Source organism: Pantherophis guttatus, chromosome 4 (genome assembly GCF_059756535.1).
Source record: "Pantherophis guttatus breed Tessera chromosome 4, ASM5975653v1, whole genome shotgun sequence".
Classification (NCBI taxonomy): domain Eukaryota; kingdom Metazoa; phylum Chordata; class Lepidosauria; order Squamata; family Colubridae; genus Pantherophis; species Pantherophis guttatus.
The window spans coordinates 34,614,170-34,625,159 of record NC_142066.1 but is presented as its reverse complement, the minus strand read 5'-3'; the positions used below and the strand labels follow the sequence as shown (position 1 = coordinate 34,625,159).

At 40.4% G+C, this 10,990-nt stretch overlaps 1 protein-coding gene across 1 annotated transcript; it reads left to right on the top strand.

Annotated features, from left to right (window-relative positions):
* The first annotated feature begins 2,988 nt into the window (after window positions 1–2,988).
* Window positions 2,989–4,014, top strand: LOC148113991 (vomeronasal type-2 receptor 26-like). Its single transcript, XM_087894504.1, has one exon. The coding sequence runs from the start codon at window positions 3,079–3,081 to the stop codon at window positions 4,009–4,011; it is 933 nt and encodes a 310-aa protein (XP_087750630.1). The 5' UTR covers window positions 2,989–3,078; the 3' UTR covers window positions 4,012–4,014.
* Window positions 4,015–10,990: the final 6,976 nt, after the last annotated feature.

The following is a 10,990-nucleotide window of genomic DNA, read 5'->3' as shown; positions in this document are numbered from 1 at the left end:
CTGGGGGGAGCTCATTCCAGATTGTCGGTGCCCCCACAGAGAAGGCTCTCCCCCTAGGGGTCGACAGCCGACATTGTTTGGCCGATGGCACCTGGAGGAGCCCCTCTCTGTGGGAGCGTACTGGTCAGTGGGAGGCTATTGATGGTAGTAGGCGGTCCCATAAGTAACCAGGTCCTAAGCCATGGAGCGCTTTAAAGGTGGTAACCAGAACCTTGAAGTGCACCCGGAAGACCACCGGGAGCCAGTGCAGCTCGCACAGGAGAGGTGTTACATGGGAGCTCCATGTTGCTCCCATAACCACCCGCACGGCCGCACTCTGTGCCAGTTGGAGCCTCCGGGTGCACCTCAAGGGGAGCCCCATGTAGAGAGCGTTACAATAGTCCAGACGAGAGGTGACGAGGGCATGAGTGACTGTGCGTAACGAGTCCCGATCTAGAAAGGGACGTAGCTGGCGAATCAGGCAAACCTGATGAAAAATCCTCCCGGTCACGGCCGTCAAGTGCTCTTCTAAAGACAGCCGTGAATCCAGGAGGATGCCCAAGTTACGAGCCCTATCCGTAGGGGCCAATGATTCGCCCCCAATAGCCAGTGATGGCGCCAGCTGACTATATCGGGACGTCGGAAACCACAGCCATTCGGTCTTGGATGGGTTGAGCCTGAGCCCGTTTCTCCCCATCCAGATCCGTACGGCCTCCAGGCACTGGGACATCACTTCAAGGGCATCGTTGGGGTGGTCCGGGGTGGAGATGTACAGCTGAGTGTCGTCAGTGTACAGATGGTACTTCACCCCGAAACCACGGATGATCTCGCCCAGCGGCTTTACATAAATGTTGAACAAAAGGGGCGAGAGAACCGATCCCTGTGGCACCCCGCATATAAGGGGCCTTGGGGTCGATCTCTGCCCCCCTGTCAACACAGACTGCGACCGGTCAGAGAGAAAGGAGGAGAACCACTGTAAAACGGTGCCTCCCACCCCCAACCCTTCCAGCCGGTGCAGCATGATACCATGGTCGATGGTATCAAAAGCCGCTGAGAGGTCTAACAGGACCAGGACAGAGGAACAACCCCTGTCCCGAGCCCTCCAGAGATCATCAACCAATGCGACCAATGCCATTTCCGTGCTGTACCCAGGCCTGAAGCCCAACTGGAATGGATCTAGATACGACGCTTCATCCAGGTACTGGGGAAGCTGTCGCGCAACCACACTTTCAACAACCTTCGCAACGAAGCAAAGGTTGGAGACTGGACGATAATTAGCCAATACTGCCAGGTCCAGGGAAGGCTTCTTGAGGAGGGGCCTTACCACCGCCTCTTTCATGGCGGCGGGGAAGACACCCTCACCCAACGAAGCATTTATAATCCCCTGGAGCCAGCCTCGCGTCACCTCCCGGGAAGCCAGCACTAACCAGGAGGGACACGGGTCCAACAAACATGTGGTCGCGTTCAATCTACCCAGAATGTGGTCGCGTTCAATATACCCACGCGACATGTGGTCGCGTTCAATCTACCCAAAAAGAAATAGCAGAATAGATTAAAATAACATTAAAGCATTCAGTTTCTCTTACATTGGGATTGTGGTATTCTTTTTCTTTTTATAAAAAAATCCATTCTAATGTCTACACAATCTATTCCACTTGATTAAGAAAGCTTCTGAAATTTTTAATGTAAGGAGAATATATATATATATATTTTCCTTTAGCAAAGCTTGTATTTATGCTTGTAAACATTAGTTTTATTTTATTATACAGGAATATAAAATGGAAGTATATTATAAAGTATTTGATAGAAAGAAAATCCTATTATATTTTTTTACATTTATATTATTTTCAATAATAGCCTCTAGGAAGCCTTGTGAAGAACGATGTAAAAGTAAAAATAAGAAATACATGGAGGTACGCAATATAAAGCAAATATAATAAATAAGCAACATGAAAGGAAGTCATTATTAAGAAGGCAGACAAAAACTTTATTTTCATAATTGATCAATAAATGTTTATTCCATAAAATGAAGAACACCAAACTATCCTGGAACAAAAAGCAAACAACAACAACAACAACAACAACAACAACAACAACAACAACACCATTAGCAACCATTTGTGGGTGAAAGCTTATATAAAATGTAGCAAAATTGTACAACTTTCAGAGAAATAAATGTATCTTGATTGTTTAACAAATAGTATAAATAAGAGGTGCCCTGGAAATTTAAATAAAAGACACACAAACAACTGATGGAAAATGTCCCTGAAATACTGGCAATATAAAATAAATAAAAAATATAAAATAAAAATAGAAATTGACAAGTGCACTAGTGGCACAGTGGTTAGAATGCAGTATTGAAGGCTAATTGCCTGCTAATATGAGCTGAAGTGGCACAGTGGTTAGAGTGCAGTACTGCAGCTACTTCAGCTGACTGCTAGTTCAGCAGATCAGCGGGTCAAATCTCACCGGCTCAAGGTTGACTCAACCTTCCATCCTTCCGAGGTGAGTAAAATGAGGACCTAGATTGTTGGGGGCAATATGCTATTTAATATACTGTCTTTGGTGTAAGCCACCCAGAGTCCTCGGAGAGTGGGTGGCATAGAAACATGACTAAATAATAATAATAATAATAATAATAATAATAATAATAATAATAATCATCATCATCATCATCATCATCATTATTATTATTCTGCTGACTACTGATTGCCAGCATTTCCAATCTCACTGGCTCAAGGTTAACGCAGCCTTCCATCCTTCCAAAGTTGGTAAAATGAGGACTCAGATTGTTGGGGGAAATATGCTGACTCTGTAAACTACTTAGAGAGGGTGTAAAGCACTGTGAAACAGTATATAAGTCAAAGTGCTATTGCTATTACTATGATATGTGGTGCTTTCACTTCGCCCAGATCACAATCTGGGATTTCAGCTCCCAGACAAAGTATCATTCAACCCTCTCCTTATTACAGGACTCCCATGTTTTTCTATGTTTGCTATTTCTCAAATACAAGAGCAGAAAGTCAGAAAGATAAGAGCTAATCTTACATGCAGAAAACAACTATATAAGGATACTAAGACTGTTATGACTATAGATTAATGTATATGCATTTATATATTTCAATTCTAGACATGGATGACTGTTCAAAATGTCCAGAAGGTCAATATCCAAATAAAGACCAAGATTCATGTATTCCCAAGAAAATATCTTTCTTGTCTTATAAGGAACCAATGGGAATAAGTTTAGTTACTCTGGTGTTTTTCCTTTCTCTCTGTACAATTGTGGTGCTGGCAACATTTTTGAAGTACCACAATACTCCCATTGTCAAGGCCAATGATCGAAATCTCACCTACATTCTACTCATCTCCCTCCTCCTCTGCTTTCTTTGCTCACTACAGTTCCTTGTTATACCAAGCAGTATAATATGTCTCCTCCGACAAATTAGTTTTGGCATCATCTTCTCAGTGGCTGTGTCTTCTGTTCTGGCAAAAACCATCACAGTGATTTTGGCTTTCATGGCCACAAAACCTGGATCCCGTCTGAGGAAATGGGTGGGAAGAGGACTGGCCACCTCCATTGTTCTTTCTTGTTCCTTAATTCAAACAGGAATATGCACAGTATGGTTGCTCACATTTCCACCTTTCCCTGATGTTGACACCCATTCAGAAATTGAAGAAATCATACTCCAGTGCAATGAAGGCTCATCTATCATGTTCTATTGTGTCCTGGGATACATGGGTTTTCTGGCAGCTGCCAGTTTCACAGTAGCATTTTTCTCCAGGTCTCTCCCCAGCAGTTTCAATGAGGCCAAATGTCTCACATTCAGCATGCTGATCTTCTGTAGTGTGTGGCTGTCCTTTGTTCCAACCTACCTGAGCACCAAAGGCAAATACTTGGTGGCTGTGGAGGTTTTCTCTATTTTGGCATCTAGCACTGGATTGTTGGTCTGTGTATATTTCCCTAAATGTTATATAATTATTTTTAGGCCTGACCTAAATAGTAGAGAACAATTAATAAAAAGAAAATCTTAATAATATAAAAAAATAGCCCCTTTTCATTATTTTTCTCTTTAGTATCACTTTTTTTAAGTCTCTATACTTTAAACCGCTGATTTGGGGAGGATGGTCAAAATACTCAGGCATGTGATTTATATATGAGCAAAGTTTTTCAAATTGACTATAATTCAATTATAACTGAAAATATGAGAAATGAAGAGAGTATGAATCTATTTAAGAATACATCTAAGAATTTGAGGAAAGCTTGATTGGATTCGTGTTAAAGAATTTAAAGGTTCAAATAAGAAAAGTTTGTTTCTAATTTATATGGGGATGTATATGTATACTGCAGTAGTGGGTTGCAAATCCTGTCACTACCGGTTTATTTGTGGGTATGCGCATGCTCGCACATGCGCAGAAGTATCTGAGTGGGTGGGCAGAGCCTCCTGCTGCCACCACTATTGGTTCACCCAAACTGCAACAAACTGATAGCAACCCACCACTGGGATACATAACCTTGCCTGGGTACAGATCAATGGTGGGTTTCAGAAAGTTTTACTACTGGTTCAGTGGGCATGGCTAGGTGGGGGGCAACTTGATGTCACTCATGCCCATGGCCACCTACCTAGCCACGCCAAAGAGGTTGTAAAAAAAATGCTTTTAAAGCCTCTGACGATCCCAGCTGAGTTGCCTGACTGGCAGAGGCTTCTTTTTCTTTTAAAAGCTTCTGACAATCCCAGCTGAGTTGCCTGATCGGCAGAGGGTTTTTTTCTTTTAAAAGCCTATGATGATCCCATCTGAGTTGCCTGATCGTCAGAAGCTTTTTTTCTTTTAAAAACATTTTTTCTACAACCTCTTCGGCCAAAGTGGTTGTAAAAAAAAATGCTTTTAAAAGCCTCTGATGATCCCAGCTGAGTTGCCTGATCGTCAGAAGCTTTTAAAAGAAAAAAAGCCTCTGCTGATCAGGCAATTCAGCTGGGATCGTCAGAGGCTTTTAAAAGAAAAAACAGCCTCTGCTGATCAGGCAACTCAGCTGGGATCGTCAGAGGCTTTTAAAAGAAAAAAAGTCTCTGCCGATCAGGCAACTCAGCTGGGATTGTTAGAGGCTTTTAAAAGCATTTTTTTCTACAACCTCTTCGGCTGAGGGTGTTTTTTTTTTTACTTGTTACTTGTTACTTTTTTATTTTTAAAAGCAATTTTTTGGCTGGAAAGGTTGTAGAAAAAATGCTTTTAAAAATTAAAAAAAAGCCTCTGATGATTGCGCAGCTCAGCTGGGCATGGGGGGGGGGCAGGGATTTTTGCTACTGGTTCTCTGCAGGTGGTTCAGAGAGGGAGCATTTCACCCCTGATGTTACATAACATTTTGGCTTTCTCAGTAACATATTTCCCGACTTAGAATTTCCCCTTGGAGGGGCATTTTCCCTCCAAAAATACCCTTTCAATATGTCCTTAACTAAGACAATTAATTGGAACAGGGTATCTTCCTTCCTTCTTCTAATTTAGCTTGGGTCAGCCTGACCCAGCTCAGAATGTATTAACTTAAGTTTATGGCGTTATTTCCTCAGAAAAGGCATCCTACATACTTCCCCTTTCTAAGTATCTTACACAGCTAAATAGCTTAGGGTTAGTTTAGGTTATATAAAGGGTAAATATGGAGTCACTCAGGCTATATTCTTTACAGGAATAATTCCATTTCTCTCATCTGGTATGATTAAGATAGTAAAAGAGCAACAACATTAAATTATGTGGAAAACATTTTACATTAGGTAGAAAAAGTGATGACATACTTTGTTATCACTTTTTTCAAAGAAAACGATTCCTTTGTACATCTTTTAAATACATATAGTAGCAACAAAGGATATACAAAATTATCCAAATTGATCAGAAAGAATTTAAATTATAGTGATCCCATGAATCAAAGCATCATAGTGCATAAATACCTGTCTCTGACAGTTACCTGAGGCCTTGCATGGAAACTGAATATTGGAGATGGTTGATGGAAGAGGCTGCCCCTGATCTTGCCTCTTTTGTCGCTTGTCTTTTTTTTAACATTTTAATATATTTTATATTTGTGGTTTTAATTGGAAGCCACCCAGAAAAGTGTTACTTTTCAGAGTGTATGGGCTGCATATCAATTTAATAAATAAACAAACTTGACATACACAAGAATTATAAGTTCAGAAGGAATACCCAATAGATAACTACAAACTCTATCCCCCACCAGGAGAATCCAAAGCAGTCTATGATCACATGAGCATAATAATCCAGAGTGTCACTGCGTTTTTTTGTATTTACCAGCTGAGCTAATATTTTTTCGATTTTCAGACTTTCCGTAGCTTGCCAAACTTCTTATCAGTAATTGACACTACGCATGTCCGCATTCTACTTCAGACTTTCTTTGTTCTCTTGCCAAGAATTCCGGCTGCTGAGAGGTAGCCGGCAGGAACGTTGCCAAATTGTAATTATTTTAGATAGTCAGATGTTTTATTTTCTTTATAACAAATAAATGAGTTTTTCCTTAGAAAAAAATATCTTCGGGGTTTATTTCTTACAAAAGTATACACAAGGAGAATGCCACGATCCATGTCTCTAAATCAAGGTGCGATTACCCAAAAGCAGAATGGGATTAATCAGTGCCCTGACACCTGGTAGCAGACGGACGGTTCGAGATTTATGGCTTTTTCCTTGCTTGTTACTTTAATGATTAGACCTCTAGGCTAGTTTAGCCAGATGATTATTTTTGCGACTGCGGAACGCTGATTAATTGTCTGCTAAGATGCCAAAAAAGAAGTAAAACAAATACAGAATGCATTTTGCCGAAGATATAGATATCTCTGCTCTCTCTAAAGAAGAAATGGATGAAATGCTCTTAACGAAGGCTTCAGGAGGAACATAGAGGCAGAGCTGCTTTTGAAGGTGAAGCACTACGACTGAGGCCAGTAACGCCTCCTTCCAATTATGCATGCTCTCAAACTGTCCTCCCAGAATGTTCTGAATTTGCAACGCTTGGTGCAGGGCCAGATTTTCTACAAACGGCCGAGCATTTTCACCCCCACGCAGAGGGAGAAACAATTCATTATTCTCCTCACAGCTCCGATCTCTCCCTTCGTGAACTAGCTGTAAAAATCTACAGTAATCAAATAATTTTTTTTGAACATGAGCTATCCCAGGCAAAAATGGCTTTATCTATGTTTGAGCAAGATAAGAGAAAGTCTAGTGCTTTTAAAATCTCTGAAAATGGCATTTTGTCTTCTCCTTCAGAGCCAAAGACACCCCCCCTGGTGGATTTTGTGTCAGGCCAATCAGAACAGAGAGCTGTGCACACATCACATGTGTCACATGATCATCTCTATTCTCAAATTACAAATGCCACCTATGCAGAAAGATTACCTGAGCTGCCTAAAACTGAAGTTGCAGCACCATCTGCTGGCGAAAGTAATTTACTAGAGAAAGCTGAAATGCACCGCATCTTGAGAGAGCAATTACAATTATTGCAGAAGACTCTATCAGAGATGTCTTTAACTCACTCAGATATTCAGGCTGCAATGCCACAAGTGTCTCCACAGGCTCAATCTTCAGCACCCCCTGATGGTGCTGGTGTCCTTTTAGATGGAACACAACAAAGCTTAATGCAGCAAAGGCAAATGACTGCATCTCCAGCAGGTCATGTTAATATTGCAGCTCAAATGCAACAGCCTCAACCACAAATGCATGCACACTTGCCTCCAGCTGTACAACCAGGGCCAATTGTGCCTCCAGCACAACAAGCACAGCAAATACCACAGGTATTTTTACCGGCACAGCCAGCATACCAAATGCATATTCCTCACCAGGCATTTTCTGTTGCTCCATTAACTGGTGAGTCAAAATTAAAGATGTCAGGACAGAATTATAAGGCCTGGATCAGTGAGATTGGATTATTACTTCACAGAGAAAGTACTCACTGTATGGTTTTTAATCCTCCTGCTCAGCCATGGACTCCTGCAATAAGAGACTTAGAGACTAAAGCTTGCACAACATTATTGATGTCCATGGATACTGAACTGCAGGTTACCTTTCCGCCTGATGCAACAGCCCAACAAATTTGGGCCCAATTGGAAAATTGCTACAGGCCTGTTTCAATTGAATTTTCAGGTTTGCTCATGTCTAAGTTCCATGGTTCGAGATTGAAACTTGGTGATTGAAACTTGGAGGACATTTGACCAAACTGAAAGAAATCAGAAGAGAATTGAGAGAAAGAGGCTATAATATTGATGATATTCAAATGATCAGCATTATTATTAACTCATTGAATTATGAATGGAAAGATGCCATTACAAAGATTAATTTAGTGCCTATTGCTCAACGCACAGTAGACAATGTATGCAGACTTTTAATTGAAGAACAAGCATTCATGTTAGCCACGCTATATTTGAGAGGACCACCCGCATCAAGAGCTCCAGCTAGGCACCCCTTCCGAGGAAGGACCTATACTCCAAGGATGCCAAGATGCAACATCTGTAATCGTGTGGGACATGTCACCCGGGATTGTCCCCAATGAGTTCCAGCTCCTGTCTCGTACCAGCCCAGAGGAACAGACTCCAGAGGCAGAGGCAGATGCGGTAGACAAGGTTGTCGTGGTCCCCGACGTGATTTGCAAGCTCCACTCACCACATTGGCTTTAACCAATGATCCACAACCTCAGTATGACAGAAGACTCCTGTGGACTTTGGACAGTGGTGCAGCATTGCATGTTACCTACAGAAAGGAACTTTTCACAGAGATGCACGAACCTGAACCTGAACTACGTGAACTTTATTTTTTTTCAAACCATCCTTGTCAGGTCAAGGGAAAAGGAACTGTTTATGTTGAAGAGCTCGATGCATTCATCCCTGATGTTTATTACATATCAACAGCAACCAGTAATTTGCTTAGTCAGAGTCACTTGTCTAGAGAGAATTATAAGAAGGTCAAAATAAGGGATTTTTTTTTTTTTTGCAATGGATCGGTCTAGTGGTTAAAGCACCAGGCTAGAAACTGGGAGAAAGTGAGTTCTAAGAAAAACTGGCTGCGTGATTTTGGGTCAGTATGTCTCTCTCAGCCCAACTCACCTCATAGAGTTATTGTGGTGGTGAAAATAGGATGAGGAAGGAGTATTAGACATGTCTGAGAGGAACTTGAGATATTTATAAAAATAAACTTGAGATATTTATAAAAATAACAGAGAGGAAAAAATAAATTATATAAATAAAAATAAACAGAAATCTGTAGCACAAGGTTTATCTTCCCTTTCCCATCATGGCATCTTATAGTAGCAATTAAAATAAAAGTAGGCACTTTATTTTTTATTGAGTTCATTATCTACTGGGTTAAAATGCATCATTTTGAAACATAAGTTCAGCTCCTGTCTACTACTTTTTACAGCTGTTTAAATGTTACTTTAGGTAGTAAACTAATCAGATCTTCCCTGATCAATGTCTCTAATAAGAGCAGAACCTATGCTTCTTAAAATTCTTACAAAACTAATGAAAGCATAATTATATTTATATATTAAATAACACATTTCCCCAATAAATTATATTTTTGCATATTAAAATAGACATGGTTTTCTTGGGTGGATTTTTCTTTTTACTGTTCAAAGTTGCAGAATATGAGTCATTTTTGATCAGGAACAATAGATAATCATTCCTGAAATAAACAACAGGACATCAAAGTCAGGACAGTGTGCCACCTATTCAAATGGTTCAAGTAAAAAGAATAATAAAAGTATCACATAGTTCTATATATTAAGCATGCCTGATTTTTACATTTTTTTTTTCATATTCAGCTACATTTCTTTTTGAAAAGAGTGTCATTTAACAACAGTGTTGGAGATGAAATTTCCTTTGACAAGAATAGAGAACTGATTACAGGACTGGATATGGAAAACTGGGTCACATTCCCCAACCAGTCCTTCCATCGAGTGAAAGTTGGGAAGCTGGATCCCTGGGCTGCTGAAGATAAAATGTTCACCATTCATGAGGAAGCTATCAGCTGGCCCAGCACTTTCAACCAAGTAGGTTCTGAAAGTAGATGCTTTTGTCTAAATAGTTAGGATGAATAGCTCAAGATCATTTAACAAAGAAATAATAACAAATACTACAAGGAATTCATTCATTCATTCATTCATTCAATCAATCAATCAATCAATCAATCAATCTCTATGGCCACTCATTTCAGTGAATTACTCTGGGTGGATTACAATTCAAAAAAATATAAACAGTTAAAAATACTAAAAACATTTTTAAATAAAAACAATAATACCAAGAACACTAAAATTCTACAAATTAAATGTGCATAGGAAGTTAGCAATATAGCCAGGAAATGAGGCCCTTGAAATATTCAGCACCCCAGGCTCAGGAACATAAATAGGTTTTTAGGGCTTATGAAAGGCTAATAGGGTTGTGGCAGAAATTGTCGGGGGGTGGGGGTAAGAATTCAAAATCTCTGAAAAGCAGGGATATCTAACCAATTACCTAAATTAATATAGATTTTCCAAGCATATGTTGCTGTCAAGTTTAAAAATACTAGATAAATTATTTACAAATATTATTTTAATGGATGGAGGACAATTTCATACAATACTTAAGTCCTTTGTGGCTTAAGTATTAGTCTAGACCCTTAGACCCAATAGTCTAAGGGTCTAGACTATTAGATGCTGACTCTTAGCTGCACCCACTACTCTCCCAGTCCCCCATTGCAGCCATCCCACAGCGGGTTTTCCTCCTCCACTGGACCTCTCCACTGCCAATTGCTCTACAGCCCTCCATTTCTATCCCCTTGTCTTGTCCCATTCCCTCAAGGCATATTTTTAAATGGGCAAGTCACTGCACAAGACAAATAGCTACCTCTACTGGCAGCCAACCAGAGGGTGGATGGCTGCATGTAGCAGTGAAGTGGAGGCACTGGTGTGTGATGTGCAGCTGGGTGATTGTGGAAGCACTGGAGAAAGCTGCATGAGGATGGGAGTGGTGCACTTTTATTTTTTTTTATTTTG

What these genes read in the sequence shown, in the direction of transcription:
- LOC148113991 (XM_087894504.1), top strand. Translation starts at nt 3,079, where the DNA reads ATGTATATGCATTTATATATTTCAATTCTAGACATGGATGACTGTTCA.